The sequence below is a fragment of the Vipera ursinii genome (genome assembly GCF_947247035.1).
Source record: "Vipera ursinii genome assembly, chromosome: 3".
NCBI classification, from domain to species: domain Eukaryota; kingdom Metazoa; phylum Chordata; class Lepidosauria; order Squamata; family Viperidae; genus Vipera; species Vipera ursinii.
The window spans coordinates 118162788-118183439 of NC_139516.1; the positions used below are offsets into that span (position 1 = coordinate 118162788).

The 20652-nt window shown below is 43.3% G+C and overlaps 1 protein-coding gene across 1 annotated transcript in view; it reads right to left on the bottom strand.

The window, feature by feature from the left end:
- The window catches only part of ARAP3 (ArfGAP with RhoGAP domain, ankyrin repeat and PH domain 3), a gene marked incomplete at its 5' end in the record, with an annotated part of 118565 nt that overhangs the window by 64711 nt on the left and 33202 nt on the right, over nt 1–20652 (bottom strand). Inside the window, one exon of the mRNA XM_083360270.1 lies at nt 18377–18440. Within this exon, the coding sequence (XP_083216396.1) occupies nt 18377–18440 (64 nt within the window). The remainder of the gene's footprint in view (nt 1–18376; nt 18441–20652) is intronic.

Here is a 20652-nt window from a genome sequence, read left to right on the forward strand (position 1 = left end):
CCAATAAACATGTGGTGGTGCTCAGCCTCCCCATGATCCTGTCCACTTCCTCCGGAGTCACAGAATCAAACTCCTCCCAGGTGATATCGACAAGACCACCCGTGTCCTGCTCGACAGACTCTGCCCAGTCAGAGTCCAGACCGACCCGAATCCGAGCGATTTTGTCCGACAGATGCTGGTTAAACTCCTCGGCACGACCCTGCAAGGGATCCTCCCTCACCTCCTGATTCAGGAGGGAGCGAGTCACCCTAAACAGGGCGGCCGGGCGATTATCTGCGGACGCGATAAGGGTGGCGAAGTGGTTAGACCTCGCCTCCCTCATCGCAGCGAGATAAGACCTAGTATAGGTTCTTAGTCGCGATCGATCGGATTCGGATCGGCTGGATCTCCAACCGCTCTCTAGGCCCCGTCTCCGACGCTTCATCTCCCGGAGCTCCACGGAGAACCATGGGGCTCGACGGGATCTGCACCGGGTCAGGGGCCGCAGGGGTACAACTCGGTCAAGAGCCTCAGTGGCCGCCCTTTCCCAGGCTTCCACTAAGGCGTCTGCCGAGCTGTGAGCAAGGGAGGCAGGTGGGGACCCCAGCGCCGCCTGGAACCTCTGGGGATCCATTAAGCGTCTGGGGCGGTACCATTTGATAGGTTCCACACACCCACGGCGGGGGGTGGCAAAACGGAAGACCAGCCGCAGGAGATGATGATCGGTCCATGACAGGGGCATAACAATTGGGGAGCCCCCACCAAGATCATCTAACCACCGTCCAGATAAGAAAACTAGGTCAAGGGTGTGGCCTCCCTCATGAGTCGGTCCCGAAATTACTTGCGTCAGGTCCATGGCCGTCATGGAAGCCATGAACTCCCGAGCCAACTCAGATGATCCTCCCAGAGATGGTAGATTGAAGTCCCCCAAAACTATAAGTTTCGGGAACTCAATCACCAACCCAGAGAGGACATCGAGAAGCTCAGGCAGGGCTGCTGCTGCGTGACTAGGCGAAAGGTACACCAGCAGCAAGCCCAACTGCGCACCAGGGCCGCATCTCAAGAAGAGAGACTCACACCCGACTATCTGGGGAACGGTGGCCTCCCGTGGACACAAGGTCTCCCTCACAACAACAGCCACTCCCCCACCCCTACCCTGAGCCCGAGGCCGGTGTAGCACCCGGAAACCTGGTGGGCAAAGATCAACCAGAGGAATACCGCCCTCTGGGCCCAACCAAGTTTCCGTGATGCAAGCCAGGTCCGCCTGCTCACCCTCGACCAAGTCACGTACGAGAGGAGCTTTATTAACGACAGACCTGGCATTCAAGTACACCAGCCGGAGCTCAGGAGGCTGCACATCCTCACTCCCGGGACCTCGGGGCGGAGCCAGAGGGTCGGAGTGCCTCACCGCTTGTAAGCAGCGGAGAGACCTTCCCAGAGATCGATACGGCCCTCTGTTCCTACACCTGCTGCCATTCCCTAACGTCGTGGGAATAGGTAATCCCACGACTGGCCCTGGAGCCCCAGAAGCAACCGACCCCCGCTCCTCCCCCCCGCGATCCGCCTCAGCACTGGCCTGAACAGAGGTTGTTGGACTGCCCCCCTCGTCCAAACAACCAAAAGAAATACCCTCCCTCCTCCCTAACCCCCGAAAAAATTTCGATAAAAAACAAACCAGGGGCCTCTTATTAGGTTTACGTCGGAGGCCCCTACCCGTGCCCAGCCATCTCTCAGGGTCCCAACAAGTGGGCCCTTCCTCGAGATTGTACGTGGCTGGAAAGGCGGGTCGCCCCCAGGAAGGGGGAGCACCCCTGAGGGCGAGCAAGTCCGTAGAAGAATACCTAAGATAAGGCATAAGAGCAGTCCAGATGCAGGCAGTCCATAGTCAGTAAGGAGGGTCTAAGCAGAGAATAAATAGGTGTCCCGGCCCTCCACCCAGCCACTGCCACTAAGCTGGGTGCACCCCCCGGACAGGCCAACCACCGTCCTCTCACGACAGTCGCAAGGCCTATTCCTGGGGGGGGGGTCTGAACCACCCATCCTGGGTATAGCATGTCCCCTAGAGCTCTCACCTCTAGGGGCAGCAGATGTAAGTTCAAGCCACCCTCTCACGGTGGCTATTACCAAGGGAACTCTGAATCCATAGGGGATGATATATAGGTGACAATAAACAACAGTCCGAAGGCAAAAGTATGGTGGTATAATAATCCATCGTAGTACGCCATCAAAGTCTGCACTGCTAAACAGCCGAGTCCTCCGTTGCTCTGCCGTTCCAGGAGATTGTTCATGGCCACAACTCCCTGGGCCCTCAGTTCTGCAATCATTGGGGCCTTCCAGATTGTGGTCTACTAAGTCTAACTCCCTTAGGTCCAAAAATCCATTGGCACCGACCAGGATCACAACAGGTGCCACGGAGAGCATAGGTCTTCCAAGGGACCGCTGGGCTCCATTGGGATCCACCGGAGTTAACCGGCTAACCCAAGAACCTCCAGGGCCACCAGCAACAATGAGGGTACCAGGCCATCTGGAACAAGCAAAGCAGACGGGGGAGAAGACAAGTCGAGTGCAACATCGCTGCTGAGCCACCAAGGCCGCTACCACCACCGGAGCGCCGTTGCAGACGCCGCCGCCATTGCTGCCGCCACCAGGACGCCGCCGGAACAAAAAACGATCCAGCCATTCCCGCCGCTGATGGAAAACGGGCCCAAAAGGCTCAGGTGGGAGCAGGCGGACGGTCAGGCAAGCGATCGAGCGAGCAAACGGTCTAACAAGAGCGGGCCAAGAGGCAACAATCAAAGACGGCCCAAGGCAGGTAGAGTGATACAAAATGTCGCCGCCGCTGCCGCCGTCGCCGCCGCTGCTGCCGCCGCCAGAATAGTCCACAGGCATCTCCTACAAGCTCTCCTCTCCTCTCCCGGAAGCGCCGATCAGCTGGAGCTCCGAGGACGCTGAGAACGCTGCCGAGAACGGCCGAAAATTGCTCAAAATAGCAATGTTGATCCAACGGCCCATGGCGGCCCAAAACAGCGAAAAACACCTTCGCCGCCGACCGCAGCTTCCCCGGGGAGGCCCAGAGACGCTGGGGCAGCAGGAGCCGGCAGGCCGAAAAAGCCGAGCCCAGCGAACACCAAGGAAGACGAGAGCAAATGGAAAGAGCAGATGGCAGCTCGCAGGTAGAACAAGTAAACAGTAAACTACCTTATTATTTGCCTCGTAACTTCACGGATTTAGCCATCCAAATCCCCTACTCAGAGGGCCCAAAACGACCCCTGAGGGGCTCCTAAGGGACGCCCAACAGCTGGAGCTTACGGAGCTCTGCCCGACACGTCCGCCATCTTTAATCCTCACTTTTAGAGGATGGCATGTGTCTTTCACAATCTCTACCACAGCTCTGGAAATTTAAGGGTTCTATGCAGCATCTTAACTGCCCCTAGCACTGCACTCTTCTGGAAACAGAGCTCTGATGTTGTTCCTGGGACTTTTTGGAGCCACCTTTTCCAGTTTAGGAGTCACTTGGCCACTCCAAATTAGGCTTGGGGCTGTGAAGAGGACTTCGGATTTCTAGAGCACAGTCTGCATTACCTACAAGAAGAGCTTCCGGCAAGGGATGGGCTAGACCTCACAAGAACCAGGAAGAATGTATTTGGAAAACACATCTGAAGAGCTTTAAACTAAAACTAAGAGGGGAGGGTGGTCAAGCTTTAGCATCTTTAAAACCAAATCCCAAGCATAAATCCCAACACAGTCAATCAAACAAACAAGGAGGTAGAAAGGGAAGGGAAGGAAGAAAAACTCAGATACAAACTAGGAGATGTAGGAAGCACAGCTACGGTCAGCCATAAAGGACTCAGATGCGAATGCTGAAGAATTAGGGAACCAACAGAACAGAACTGTTATTCTTCACAACTTTCTGTGAAGTCTCCCATCAGGACTTTGGAGGATCTAGCCCATACAATGTTTAGATGGTTTTTCACACAATGCCAGCTACTTGGTTGTGCCATTCATTTTTGCATGTATCTTGCACTTCTCCCAATATCCTCATTGTAAATCCATGTCAGATGGATCAGTGAGTCAATGTTATGTTCACTCTTGGCATACAGGTTGATGTCATCCATGAAGAGCAGGGGTGTCAAACTGCAGGCCCACGGGCCGGATGTGTCATGCCAAAATCGTACCCACCCCATTGCCGGCAATGGGAAAAAAATCACAATACGTTGTGACACGTCACATGACATTGTGAGTTTGACACCCCTGATGTAGAGGAAGTGGCTTGAACCTGTATCCATATCCAGTCTGTGTGATTATCTGGTTGAGGGGGTTCAACCCTATGCTGAACAGTGGTGGAGACAGTGCATCACCTTGGTATATGACACACTTAATGACTACTTGTATGAGCTGTCTTGAGTTGGCTTCCAGTGTTTTCTTTCATAGACTATTGAGTTCTTGAGGAAGGTCCTTAGTGTCCGGTTGACTTTTTATAATGCCAGGAATTCACAGTTCCATGTGTGTGGCATTGAGTCATAGGCTTTCCTGTAGTCAATTCAAGCTGTACTCAGCTTGGTCTGTCTAGACTCCGAGTCTGGGCGACTGCTCTGTCTATGAACAACTAGTGTGGTTCCCAATGCTCTTCTGTACTCATTTATTGGTCCCAAAGATGCTGTAGCTTGGTAGCTAGGATGTCTGATAGGAGTTTCCATGTTCTGAGGAGGCAGGTTATTGACTGATAGTGCTCTTTCTTTGTGGGGGTCTTTTATGATGAGCACTGACCTTCCTTTGCTAGTTTGGATGTGAGCCTGCTGCTAGCTGCTGGTTTGGTGGCTGTGCTGTTATTGGATTATTGCACAGTAGTTCAGACTACACCTTGGATGGTTCTTTGGAGAACAGGATATTTATATTCTTGGCCTCTGCTTCTCTAATATATCTCCTTAGCTTAGTAGCCAATGCTGCGAACATTTGTTTAACAATTTCTTAGTCTTCAGATGGAATCAGGCTCTTATATTTATATTAAGGATTAAGTCTTATCCTTAATCTTCATACCCTGCTGTAATTCCACCAGTTGACTAATCTCTGTCCAAGGTGCCTTGATTTTGGAGCCTTGGTAACTGGTCTCAAGGGTTGATTGTAGCTAGTTTATCCATGATCTTATGCCTCATATCAGCTGCTGTGCTCTAAAATGGAGAGGTTGGCAGTGATGATCCAGCTTCAAGTGCACATCCAATTCTTCTTCCAGATCTTCTTGAATCTGACATGTAATGTGTAGTTGGTCTATCTCAAGTTGTGAGAGGAACTTATTTTTCACTATATTGAAGTGTTTGGTAGTTAACTATTTCATATTTAATGTGAATGAAGGTCTTCTGTCCATCCATAGTTCCTGCCCATACATTTCATATATTCTCTCTCATTGGGTGTACTGTTGTAGTAGCATTCCATCAATTCCAGTTTTTTGTCTCGTCCGTGTATGGTTTCCTCCAGTAATCTACTTATTGCCAGATTATCCTGGTTCCCCAACATCTGACATGGACCGTGTTAAACTGGGCAACAGTTGAGCTGGAATGATTTTCCTAGCTCAGAGGTGTCAAACTGCCGGCCCGCGTATTGCAAAAAAGTTGCAATACGTTGTGACATGTCACGTGATGTTGCAAGTTTTATACTCCTGTCCTAGCTCATGTCACTTTCATATTTTTAGTAGGCAGGTGAAACATTAAGGGGTCATTTCCCCAGGATTCCTATTTGTAAGATAGGTAACATCTGGGATTTGAATCCTGGTTTTCCACTCAAGAACAGGGAAGAATGTGTTTGATAAACATATAGCTTTACACATCCAAAGGACTTCAAATTAAAATCGGAGGGGGAAGATAATTTTTACGATAATTCTTAGAAAACAAATTGTACAATGAGGAAGGGAGTAGTAGCAATAAAGAGGCACTCAGCGATAAAAACAGGAGACACAAGAAGCAAACTCAGGGTCAGCCATAAGGGTTCACATGCCTGTACTCTAATGCATGGACCAAACAGGGAGAATTTGAAGTCCTAATACATGAGGTCAGGTATGATATTGTTGCCATTACTAAAACCTGGTGGATGGAACCCATGATTGGACAATCAATAACATATACGTTATTCAAAACAAACAGACTCAGCAAAAGAGGAGTTGCAATATAGCAGTAGCATTTATTATTTTACAGCACTCTCTGAGTGGTTTACAATGTTAGCATATTGGTCCCAACAATCAGTCCTCATTTTACTGATTTCAGAAGGATAGAAGCCTGAGTCATCCTTGAGCTGGTCAGGATCAAACTCTTGGCTGTGGGCAGCATTTGCCTGCAATACTGAATTCTAATCACTGCACCACAATAGCTCAAGCTAAGTAATTCTTACATATAAAGAATTCCCGCACCTCTACAAAAATATACAATACAGGTAGTCCTCAACTTACAACAGTTCATTTAGTGACTGTTCAATGGCACTGAAAAAAGTGACACATGACCATTTTTCATACTTATGACTGTTGCAGTATCCCCATGGCCACATGATTTTTATTTGGATGCTTGACAACTGGTTCATATTTATGACGGATGCAGTGTCCTGTGGGTCATGTGATCACCCTTTGCAACCTTTTGACAACAAAGTCAGTGGGGAAGCCAGATTCACTTAACAACTGTGTTACTAACAGTGCAGTAATTCATTTAACAAATGTGGCAAGAAAAGTAATAAAATGGAACAAATAAACAAATTTAACAAATTTCTCATTTAGCAATATAAATTTTGCACTCAGTTGTGGTCATATGTCAAGGACTACTGTACCAAGGATCAAAATCTTTTTGAAAGTATTTTAGTGAATATTTGAGGGGGAAAATCATATTGCTACAGGTATGTACTACAGACCACCCAACCAAGCAAGGATATAGATAAACTATATCGTATAGATTTGCTAATCAGTGGCTTCCGGTGGCTGCGCGGCGCCGGAGACAGCCTTCCCGGGCTGCCCGCGGCTCAGCTGAGTGATTTTCGCCCGAAACAGCGCCGATCAGCTGTTCGGGCGAATTCGAAGCCCCCTCCTCGGGAGAAGAGGAGGGGGTGAGGCCCCAGGTAGGGGTCGAGTTCTCCGGGGCCGCCTGAGCTTGGAGCTTGGGCGGCTGAAGGATTGAACTCCCCCGAAGCCTGGGTTGCTCCCAGCTGGCCAGCGTCTCTGCTCCGGATTTCTTGGAGCAGAGCCAGGCGTCTGCGACCACCCCTGCCTGAAGGAAGGACTATGGATTAAAAGGAGCAGGCAGAGCGGTACAAGAGGAAAAGGTGAAGAGGATTATTTTATTTTACTCTCGAGCTTGATGGACTTTTTAAACTTTAAGTGAAAGTGCGTCACAATTGAAAGTAAAAGATGGCGGCTAAACCTCCCCCTAAAACTCTTCGGAGTGGTGGAACTTCTCCGGTGCAACAATCATCATTACAGGCGTTGCACCCTCCTGATGTATTGACACCGAAGGACTTACGAGATGCTCTTGAAAAACATGCCCAGGTAATTTTAGAATCAATGGGTGATAAATTTGCACAGATGGAGGAGAAATTGGAGAAATTGGAGGAGAGAATGAAAGAGAGGATGGAACAGAAGTTCAGCGTGATGAAGGTAGACATTTTGTCTTCAGTGCATAAAGTGGCGGAATGTGTGGAAGATTTGGATGAAAAAGTGGATGATTTGACTCAAAAGAATGCCATATTAGAAGCAAAAGTACTGGAGAATGAAGATTTAAGAGACAAAATGGAAAGAGAATTAAGTCTTGCTCAATATTACCAGATGCAGTTTGCTGTTAGAATCAGAGGCTTAAAAGAGAATATTAAGGAAGATTTAAAGCAGCTGGTTTCTGAGGCTCTCGAAGTGGTATTGAATCAGCCAGCATCTGAAATAAGAGAAGGTATGGATAAAGTGTTCCGTGTGAATTCATGGATTGCTAGACAGAGAAAGTTGCCTAGAGATGTGGTGGTTTACTTTGCAAAAAGAGAAATTAGAGATGAAGTTATACAAGCTGCCTATGATGCTAAAGTTGTGATTGCTGATCAAGAAGTCTTGGTTTTAAAAGAAATTCCTCCAAAGATTTTAAGGAGAAGGAAGGATTTTGCATTTCTTGTGCAAGAGCTCAAGCAACGAGATATAAGGTTCAGATGGGAGATTCCAGTTGGGTTGATGGTGATGCATGAAGGTAAAAGGTACCGGCTGATTACTGTGAAGCAAGCGCGTGATTTTTACAATAACGTTTTAAAAGCAACCCCATTAACACTTCTGGAAGCTGCAAAGGGATCTGGAGAAGGAGAACATCAAGAGGCTGAAGCAGAGGAAAACGGTGCTGGAGGAGATCAAGCTATAACTTCTTTGGATGATCCTAGAGAGCAAAGGGTAACGCGTGCTGCTTTAAAACGATCAAAGAAAATAAAAGAACAAGACCAGCAAAAGTCTTTGGAACTTCCACAACGTACTTACAGCCAAGCAGTGGGAGGAGCACGGCCTAAAGAAGATAGTCCTATCAAAGCAGTGCTCCAAGAGCTTTGGGAGGATATGCATGGCAACTAAATTTTTAACTTGGAACGTTAATGGACTAAATTCACCACAGAAGAGGAAGAAAGTTTTTCAATATTTAAAACAATTCAAGATAGATATTATATGTTTGCAAGAAACGCATATTAGAGTTGTGGATCAAAAGTATTTATCGAACTCAAGGTTGGGTACGCAATTTGTTGCTTCTTCAATGAATAAGAAAAATGGAGTGGTTGTTTATGTTAAAAGTGCCTTAACAGCAGACTTAATTGAAGCAGATAAGCATGGAAGATACGTTATGATAGAGCTGCTGCTAGAAGGTAAAAAGACGCTTTTAGTTGGATTATATGCACCTAATCAACAACAAGCTGACTTTTTTAGTTTACTTCACACAAAGCTTACCCAGTTGGATTATAAATCTTTTATTTTTATGGGGGATTGGAATGGTGTTTTGGATGTACAGATGGATAAGGCTGGAGCTTTTAAGCGCATTCCAAGTCATGCTAGACTGCCTAAATCTTTTTTTGAAATGAAGGATGACTTGGAACTGCGAGATATTTGGCGTGAGAGACATTTGCAGGAAAAGGATTACACTTTTTATTCTGATAGACATCAATCTTTTTCTAGGATTGATTTTATTTTGTTGACTAATGATTTTTTTTGAGGACTAAAAAGGTGAAGATTTGTGCAAGAACTATCTCTGATCATAGTCCAGTTTGGTTAGAGATTGATAAGGAGAAAAGAGACAGGCGCTCGTGGCGCGTAAATGAGAATTTGTTTAGAAATCAGAGAAATGTGGAAGAATGCAAACAGCGGATGAAGGATTTTTTAAAAATTAATATGAACAAGGGTACCTCTATGGATATGGTTTGGGATGCTAGCAAGGCCTACATGAGAGGGGTGTTGATATATATGAATAATAAACATAGACGTGCTGTGGAAGCTAGGAGGAAAGAACTGGAGAATGAAATAAAGGAAAAAGAAAAGGCTTTGATTTTGAACTCAGAGGATGTGAACACTAAGGAGGCTATTAAACTGTTAAGAGGACAATTTGATAAATTAATGGCTGACCAAGTGGCAACCAATCTGCGGTTTGCCAGGCATAATACCTTTTGCAACGCTAATAAACCAGGTAGATGGTTAGCTTATAGATTGAGGAAAAAACAAAGGGCTTCTAATATAGATAAAATTGAGCATAAAGGAAGGGTTGTGTTTCAACAGGACCTTATCAAGGATGCTTTTGTGGATTTTTATTCTAAATTATATGCTAAGGAGAAGATTAATGAAAAAGACATTGATATATATTTGGAGAATGCTAGCATCCCGGTTCTTATGCAAGTACAAAAAGAGGGGATTAATCAATTGATTACAGAAGAAGAAATTTTTACAGCAATTAAGGAACTGAAGGTGGATAAAGCACCAGGTACGGATGGTTTGACTGCGGCCTATTACAAAAATTTACAATTAGAGATGATAAAACCGTTAAAGGAACTGTTCCAGACAATCCAGAGGGGGGGAAAGGTGCCACCGTCTTGGAGAACAGCTTTTATTTCCTTGATTCCGAAGGAAGACCAAGTTAAAAATTACAGACCAATATCGAAAGATCACTCACAAGAACGCTATATTATGGAATGGAGAAAATGGATTGAGTTTATCCAGAATAAGTATAGGGTTAAGAAGTTTTATGTAGCATTTGAATAAGTCTTCTTTCTTTTTTTTCTTTTTTTCTTTTAGTTTTTTTATATATATTTAATATTACTAAGGCTTGTTTTATCCTATATAAGCTAGAGAGTGATGGATTTTAGAGTTTATAGTTGTTAGTATATGATTGTTTATGATTGTTTTTTTTATATATACCTTGTATTTAGCTCTGGGAAGTCGGGGGGGAGGGGGGGAGGGGGGAGAGGTAGGGGGGGAGGGAGAAGGGAGGTGGAGGGGGGGTTTTAAAGAAAAATTGTATGTTAAAACTTTTCAATAAAAAAAAAAAAGATTTGCTAATCAGTCAGCTGAGGTGTGCAGGAAAGATACCACTGTGACAATGGGGGACTTTAACTACCCTGACGTCAACTGGGAGACAAACTCTGCATCAAGTATATACTACCCTAATGGCAGCAAGGTATGACGGTCATCCAAGCTCCCTGCTAAACAGGCAAGTTGGAGCAGTATAGGAAGATCCTGAAGATGGATTATCACTTTAGCGACATCAGCAAAGGCATTGTTTCATACTGTGTGTAGTAAACTAATATCACTCCTGTGGTGAATTGTCCATGGCGAGTTGTCCATGGCAAGTTGTCCCATTACACTATCAAGAGAGGGATAGCATCGAGAGCATGGGAGACAATAGTGCAGCTCTATACTGCACTAGTGAGGTCACACTTAGAATACTGCCTCCAGTTCTAGTTATCATGGTTCAAAAAAGATGCTAATGCCCTGGAAAAAGTGCAGAGAAGAGCAGCAAAGATTCTACTATTCTGCCAGGAATTATATCTATCTATCTATCTATCTATCTATCTATCTATCTATCTATCTATCTATCTATCTATCTATACTGTATATATATACTGTATATATATATTATACTGTATATATATATTATACTGTATATATATATACACACACACACACATATGTATATATATATATATATATATATATATATATATATATATATATGTAGATCTAGAGTCTCGGGTTTCTTCCCGCGTTCCTTTCATCTTCAGAAAGTTGTGGCGACGTTTCGACGAAATCCCATCCGTCATCATCAGGCCGGAGTGTTCCTCCTGCTGCTTCCAGGAGCAATGCGTGGTCTGGCTGTTCCTTTCCTTCCAACTGCCGGTGGGGCTGTGTTCTGACTGGGTGGAGGCGTGGCTGTTTTCTGATTGGGTGGGGGTGTCCTCCGATTGGGTGGAGGCGTGGTTGTCTTCTGATTGAGTGGAGGCGTGGCTGTCTTCTGATTGGGTGGATGCGTGGTTGTCTTCTGATTGGTTGGAGGCGTGGCTGTCTTCTGATTGGGTGGGGTGTGTTCTGAATGGGTGGGGTTTTTTATTGTGTTGTAATATCCTGAGTGTTGTGATTTGGTGTCCTGAGGAGTGGGCTGTGTAGTGGCCTCCAGAGCTTTGGTTTGGCTCCGAGTTCGAGGACCTGCTATGTATCTCTGGTATGGGTCAGTCAGGTTCGTGTGTGCGTTCTTCTGCTTGGGTGATGGCACTTTTGCTTGACTTGTTCTGTCTTCTGTGTGGGGGAGTTTTTGTTCTGGGTGTGGATGAGTCTTGCTGGGGCTGGTGGCATTTGGGGTTGTTTGTTGGTTTTTTAAATCCTTGTTTGCTGAAATTCGTTTCTCTATCAATGCTGGTTTCCAAATGTCATGTAGGCGGGAGGTGTCGTCTCGCTTGTTCATACTGTCTGGGTGTTTTTCTATTTCAATGGCTTCTCTGATTATTCTGCTATTGAGATGTTCTATTTTGGCGATTGTTTTTGTACCTTCAAAATTGATGTTGTGTCCCGTAGTGTTTATGTGTTGTACTAGTGAAGATGTGTGATCTTTCTTCTGTACTGAGTTCTTATGTTCTTCTACACGTACCTCTATTCTTCTGTTAGTCTGTCCGATGTATGTTGCTGGACAGGAGGCGCATGGGATTTGGTATATGCCCTGGTTTTCCAGTTCTATTTTGTCTTTGGGATTTCTCAGGATGGTTGATATCTTTCTGTCAGTGTTAAATGCGGTTTTGATGTTATGTTTGCGTAGTACTTTACTGATTTTGTCGGTTGTTCCTTTTATGTAGGGCAAGATGGCTCGTCCGTTGTTCTGTTCTTCTTCTTGGATGTTTTTCTGTTTCGGAGTCCCCTGCTGAATCATATTGGTGATTTTGTTTTTTTGGAACTTGTTTGCTGTCAATATGTCTGTCAGGGTGTGTAGTTCTGTTTGTATATGTGTTTTATCTGCAAGGCGTCTGGTTCTTGTTATTAGTGTTTTGGCTACTGAATTTATTTGTGCTGGGTGATGATGTGATTGCGCATTGAGGTAACGGTTGGTGTGCGTTTTCTTTCGGTAGACTGTGTGTCCTAGGGTGCCGTTTTGTTTTTTGTATATAAGTACATCCAGGAAAGGTAACTGGTTGTTTGTTTCAATCTCCATGGTGAATTTTATTTTGGGATGTAGGCTGTTCAGGTGTGTTAGGAAGTTTTCTAGCTCCTTTCTTCCGTGGGGCCAGATCACGAAGGTGTCATCCACATATCTGAGCCACAGTTTTGGTTTGTTTGTAGTCTTTTCCAGAGCGTTAGTTTCAAATTCTTCCATGAAAAGGTTGGCGATAACTGGTGATAGAGGGGATCCCATTGGTGCGCCTTCTATTTGTTTGTATCTCTGGCCTCTGTGTATGAAGTATGTGTTTGATAAGCAGTGTTCTGCTAGTTCTATAATATGGTTTGGTGGTTGGTATTTGCTTCTTATTGTTGATAGAGCTTCTTGGACTGGCACCTGGGTGAATAGTGATACCACATCGAAGCTGACTAGCAAGTCTTTTTGGTCTATCTGTAGATTTTTCACTAATTCTATAAAGTGGTATGAGTTTTGGACATATGAAGCTGCCATTTCTGCTTGAGGTTGTAGTTGTTTTGCTAGGTATTTAGCTAAGTTTTGTAGTGGTGAGCCTATAGAACTTACTATGGGTCTTAGTGGGATTCCATCTTTGTGTATTTTGGGGAGGCCATATAGTTTTGGGCATCTGGATGACTTCTCCCTGGGAATGATTGTTTGTTGGATTTCTTGGCTTATAGAAGTTGATTTTATCTTTTTCTTGGTGGTCTTTTCTAGATAGGTTGTGGGATCTGTATATATAGGTTTGTATGTAGTTTCTTTGAGTAAGTTGGACAGTTTCTCTTCATAGTCTGATGTGTCCATTACCACTGTAGCATTGCCTTTATCTGCTGGTAGTATGATTATGCTGTTGTCTTTTCTTAGGTTTTGCAATGCTACTTGTTCTTCTTTTGTTAGGTTGCTTTTGGGTGGTTTGCTTGTGCATAGGATGTGGGTGACTTCATGTCTGACTTGGTCTGCTTCATCTGCATTGAGTTTAGTTAAGCTGGTTTCAACTCCACATATGATGGTTTCTGTGGGAATTTTCTTTGGTGCAACAGCGAAGTTGAAACCTTTTGCTAGGACGTTTGTTTCTGCTGTTGTTAGTCTTCTGTGGGAGATGTTGTGCACTACTTGTTGTAGATGTTGTTGTGATGTGGTTGTTTGGTTGTTGTAGTTCTCTAATTGTTTGAGTTTCTTTGAATGTCTGTTGTTTTTATAGATGGTCTCTGTTTCTGCTCTCCAAACCGCCAGTTGTTTCACTTTGTCCCATAGTATCGGGTGGATAATGTTGCTGAGTTTGAGATGTAATGTTAGTAGGTCCTTGTTTGTTTGGTCTAATTGAAATCTTTTATTGTGGAGTTCATTTCTTAGTAATGCCATTTCTGTTCTTCTTAGAATGCGTTTGGTTGAAGTGGTATTGATGTGGAATTTCAATTTGAAACAATTTGGTCTTATATTTTGGTCTCGACATTGGCATAGGAAAGGTATGTCACTTAGTATTCTTGCTCTTCGTACTTCTGACTTTTCGTAAGTCCTGGTTAGTTGGTAGATGTCCTCCCCGTAGAGGTATGATATTTGTTTTCGTAGATTGTTTTCGTAGGTATGATATTTGTTTTCCTAGATCTACACATACAGACACCCGCGAGAATCTACGAAAACAAATATCATACCTCTACGGGGAGGACATCTACCAACTAACCAGGACTTACGAAAAGTCAGAAGTACGAAGAGCAAGAATACTAAGTGACATACCTTTCCTATGCCAATGTCGAGACCAAAATATAAGACCAAATTGTTTCAAATTGAAATTCCACATCAATACCACTTCAACCAAACGCATTCTAAGAAGAACAGAAATGGCATTACTAAGAAATGAACTCCACAATAAAAGATTTCAATTAGACCAAACAAACAAGGACCTACTAACATTACATCTCAAACTCAGCAACATTATCCACCCGATACTATGGGACAAAGTGAAACAACTGGCGGTTTGGAGAGCAGAAACAGAGACCATCTATAAAAACAACAGACATTCAAAGAAACTCAAACAATTAGAGAACTACAACAACCAAACAACCACATCACAACAACATCTACAACAAGTAGTGCACAACATCTCCCACAGAAGACTAACAACAGCAGAAACAAACGTCCTAGCAAAAGGTTTCAACTTCGCTGTTGCACCAAAGAAAATTCCCACAGAAACCATCATATGTGGAGTTGAAACCAGCTTAACTAAACTCAATGCAGATGAAGCAGACCAAGTCAGACATGAAGTCACCCACATCCTATGCACAAGCAAACCACCCAAAAGCAACCTAACAAAAGAAGAACAAGTAGCATTGCAAAACCTAAGAAAAGACAACAGCATAATCATACTACCAGCAGATAAAGGCAATGCTACAGTGGTAATGGACACATCAGACTATGAAGAGAAACTGTCCAACTTACTCAAAGAAACTACATACAAACCTATATATACAGATCCCACAACCTATCTAGAAAAGACCACCAAGAAAAAGATAAAATCAACTTCTATAAGCCAAGAAATCCAACAAACAATCATTCCCAGGGAGAAGTCATCCAGATGCCCAAAACTATATGGCCTCCCCAAAATACACAAAGATGGAATCCCACTAAGACCCATAGTAAGTTCTATAGGCTCACCACTACAAAACTTAGCTAAATACCTAGCAAAACAACTACAACCTCAAGCAGAAATGGCAGCTTCATATGTCCAAAACTCATACCACTTTATAGAATTAGTGAAAAATCTACAGATAGACCAAAAAGACTTGCTAGTCAGCTTCGATGTGGTATCACTATTCACCCAGGTGCCAGTCCAAGAAGCTCTATCAACAATAAGAAGCAAATACCAACCACCAAACCATATTATAGAACTAGCAGAACACTGCTTATCAAACACATACTTCATACACAGAGGCCAGAGATACAAACAAATAGAAGGCGCACCAATGGGATCCCCTCTATCACCAGTTATCGCCAACCTTTTCATGGAAGAATTTGAAACTAACGCTCTGGAAAAGACTACAAACAAACCAAAACTGTGGCTCAGATATGTGGATGACACCTTCGTGATCTGGCCCCACGGAAGAAAGGAGCTAGAAAACTTCCTAACACACCTGAACAGCCTACATCCCAAAATAAAATTCACCATGGAGATTGAAACAAACAACCAGTTACCTTTCCTGGATGTACTTATATACAAAAAACAAAACGGCACCCTAGGACACACAGTCTACCGAAAGAAAACGCACACCAACCGTTACCTCAATGCGCAATCACATCATCACCCAGCACAAATAAATTCAGTAGCCAAAACACTAATAACAAGAACCAGACGCCTTGCAGATAAAACACATATACAAACAGAACTACACACCCTGACAGACATATTGACAGCAAACAAGTTCCAAAAAAACAAAATCACCAATATGATTCAGCAGGGGACTCCGAAACAGAAAAACATCCAAGAAGAAGAACAGAACAACGGACGAGCCATCTTGCCCTACATAAAAGGAACAACCGACAAAATCAGTAAAGTACTACGCAAACATAACATCAAAACCGCATTTAACACTGACAGAAAGATATCAACCATCCTGAGAAATCCCAAAGACAAAATAGAACTGGAAAACCAGGGCATATACCAAATCCCATGCGCCTCCTGTCCAGCAACATACATCGGACAGACTAACAGAAGAATAGAGGTACGTGTAGAAGAACATAAGAACTCAGTACAGAAGAAAGATCACACATCTTCACTAGTACAACACATAAACACTACGGGACACAACATCAATTTTGAAGGTACAAAAACAATCGCCAAAATAGAACATCTCAATAGCAGAATAATCAGAGAAGCCATTGAAATAGAAAAACACCCAGACAGTATGAACAAGCGAGACGACACCTCCCGCCTACATGACATTTGGAAACCAGCATTGATAGAGAAACGAATTTCAGCAAACAAGGATTTAAAAAACCAACAAACAACCCCAAATGCCACCAGCCCCAGCAAGACTCATCCACACCCAGAACAAAAACTCCCCCACACAGAAGACAGAACAAGTCAAGCAAAAGTGCCATCACCCAAGCAGAAGAACGCACACACGAACCTGACTGACCCATACCAGAGATACATAGCAGGTCCTCGAACTCGGAGCCAAACCAAAGCTCTGGAGGCCACTACACAGCCCACTCCTCAGGACACCAAATCACAACACTCAGGATATTACAACACAATAAAAAACCCCACCCATTCAGAACACACCCCACCCAATCAGAAGACAGCCACGCCTCCAACCAATCAGAAGACAACCACGCATCCACCCAATCAGAAGACAGCCACGCCTCCACTCAATCAGAAGACAACCACGCCTCCACCCAATCGGAGGACACCCCCACCCAATCAGAAAACAGCCACGCCTCCACCCAGTCAGAACACAGCCCCACCGGCAGTTGGAAGGAAAGGAACAGCCAGACCACGCATTGCTCCTGGAAGCAGCAGGAGGAACACTCCGGCCTGATGATGACGGATGGGATTTCGTCGAAACGTCGCCACAACTTTCTGAAGATGAAAGGAACGCGGGAAGAAACCCGAGACTCTAGATCTACACATACAGACACCCGCGAGAATCTACGAAAACATATATATATATATATATATATATATATATATATATATATATATATATATATATTTGTGTAAATTACTAACAAAGAATTAAAGGGAAACTGAGATGCATTTCTGACTCCTTAGTCGTCCTCAGTCAGCTATACCCTTCTGAGATTCGAACCTGGGCTGATTGCATACAAGGCAGCCTTGTATGCAATCAGCCCAGGTTCGAATCTCAGAAGGGTATAGCTGACTGAGGACGACTAAGGAGTCAGAAATGCATCTCAGTTTCCCTTTAATTCTTTGTTAGTAATTTACACAAATATATGAATTGTCCGGTGTGACTACTCCCTGTTTGATAGCCTTCAAGATAGGCTGAAAAGAGGAAATAATGATTTGCCCCATGTTTGGGGCCTAGCAAGGTAATCTAAATAGTTAACATTTGAAATATATATATATATATATATATATATATATATATATATATATATATATATATATATATATATATGTGTGTGTGTGTGTGTGTGTGTGTGTGTGTGTGTGTGTGTGTGTGTGTGTGTGTTAAGTATTTGTCAAGTCTTTTGAATACCTTGCTAGTTAAATCTTTCTTTCCTGTTTCAGCCTAACCCACGGCTATCCGCAGGCTATAGTCACAACTTACGACAGTTCATTATTTGTGTAAATTATTCAAATTGCTAATAAAGAATTAGGGAGGCTGATAAGGCCATTTCGAACTTAGTTTGTTCTCATCAGTCAGTCATACCCTTTATCTGAGATTCGCTGTGATGTTACATCATGATTGGTTGATGGGGTTATTGTTAGGGGATTAGTTGGCTGATTTGTAACATCCTGTGTGGCTGAGGTGCTGGCTGTGTGCTCGTTAGTCCTTTGTGTTGTAACGACCTGGGTAATGGGCTGTGTGATGACATCCTGAGCTCTATTGTAGTGATTTCCTGAGTTCTGTGTTGACATATCCTGGGTGGTTTGCTGTGTTGTGATATCCCGGGTTTTAGCATTGTAACCTTCTGAATTCTATGATGTAATTCTGTGATGTAACCAATCATGATGTAAAATCACAGCCAACCAATACACTGCAAAAAAGGTACAGATTTGTTTATTTAAAGACCCTCTTGCTTACATAGCTCACCTGCCCATTTCTACCAGGATCAGCATCTGCTTTTTCTCTGGGCCCTCGGCAAAAGGAACAATACCTATAGTAGGAAGCAGTACATGAAAAAAAGAAGGAAATACAAGAATGTGTGAAGCATCCATTTTTAGCCAAGTCAAAATGAAGCGGCAGCTTTTTTTAAAAAAAGTTTGTAACTTACAATCTGTGACTTCAATCAAAAGAACAAAATAACCCTTTGACAGAGATCCCAGTAGAACATACAGTGCAACAGAACTTGCTGTGTTGCTTCAGTGTATACTCATCTACCATATTTTCTGGCGTATGACGACTTTTTAACCCATGAAAATCTTCTCAAAAGTCAGGGGTCGTCTTATACGCCGGGTGCTGAAACTTTAGGGACAGGGCTGGCTGGAAAACCTGGAGCGGATCTCCCATTTGATCTGCGCAGGGAAAGCGGGACCAATTGGAGAAGAAGCTGCAGTCTGTGATTTTTTACAGGCTGGGGTCTGGGCGTCTTTCCTTCTAAAGTTGAAGACCAGCTGCAGTCTATCCCAACTTGAAAGGCAGGTGGGGAATGCAGCAGCCAGAGCAGCTGCTTAGCTCTAAGGACACATTTGACTCAGGAACTGGGCAGGCTGGCTGGAAAACCTGGAGCGGATCTCCCATTTGGTCTGCGCAGGGAAAGCTTTAGAGTGAATTAGGAAAAGTTTAATCCACTTGCACTGTTTTATGTTTACATGTTTGATGACAAACAGCCTTATGTTTATAAGTGACAGTTTTCCTACTAAGAACCTGCATGTCATAAGCATTTGAATTAAAATTACCATATTAAAATCAAATCTGATGTTTTTTAATTTTTATTTGGTGTGCGTTGGAAGAGGGGTAGTATTATACGGCGAGTATAGCCCAAACCCTATAATTTAACAGGAAATGTAGGGGGTCGTCTTATACGCCCAGTCGTCTTATACGCCAGAAATACGGTAATAGGCTTCTAGAGTATCTACTCTGCAGAGTACAGATGGGAGGACAGTAGGGTACCATGAGAGTAATGGAATGTTTAATGTCTGAACGAAGCAGCTTCACATAAAACTAATCTGTTTTTACCAAGATACTGGTATGGGACAAGGAAAATATTACTCTGATGGAAACTCAATCGAACTTGCAATACATACTATATAACTGCCAAACTAGGCAAATGTCTATCAATGGATGTATTTTTAGGTTTTTCTTTTCTCTTTTAATAATATTTTATTATTTTTCTCATTTTACAATTGGGTATTTAAAAAGCAACGTGATGACTGGATTGATCAATAATTCAATAGCGTACATAAGTCTTTAGTATAAATCTCATATTACATCAAATATTTCCTCTCTTTTTCTCCTCTCTCATATTAAAGGTAAAGGTAAAGGTTCCCCCGCACATGCGTGCTAGTCGTTTCCGACTCTAGGGGCTGGTGCTCATCTCCGTTTCAAAGCCGAAGAGCCAGCGCCTGTCCGAGGACATCTCCGTGGTCATGTGGCCGGCATGACTAGATGCCAAAGGCGCACGGAACGCTGTTACCTTCCCACCGTAGTGGTCCCTATTTTTCTACTTGCATTTTTACATGCTTTCAAACTGCTAGGTTGGCAGAAGCTGGGACGAGTAACAGGCGCTCACTCTGTTACGCGGCACTTGGGATTTCACCCGCCAAACTGCCGACCTTCTGATCGACAAGCTCAGCATCCTAACACACTGAGCCTCATATTGGGCTGGTATAATTCTTATTATTATCAACTAAATAAAAACATCTTTGTTACAGTTATCAATATTTTTTAGCTTATACATATCTTAATTGTGTGTGCATTTAATCCTTCTATACAATCAATGTCCTGTTATTGCTTTTTTTCCCCCAGGCTTTAATTTCCCATCAATATTCCAATTAATACTATTATATATGATTTTCAAGTATTTTATATTTAAGTGACCAAAGTATCCTTATCTCAAATTCTCCCTTTTTCCCTTTTCATAGCAAAGTGTAATATTCTGGTTACACATCTTATCTATTTGATTATAGTATTGCTCTGTTTTCTAAAAATTATCTATTTCCCACCATGTTAAACCATCTAATTAATAATACAGTATTCCTTCTAATAAGTTAAAATCATTACAGGTGTTGTCTGGCTTAACCAATAGTTCAGTAATATACATAAATTTTTAATTTATATCTAATATTAGAACATCAAATACTTCCTCTCTCTTTCCAATAATATCTATTATCTCATATTGGGCAAACAAAATTCTTATTTTCAACTAA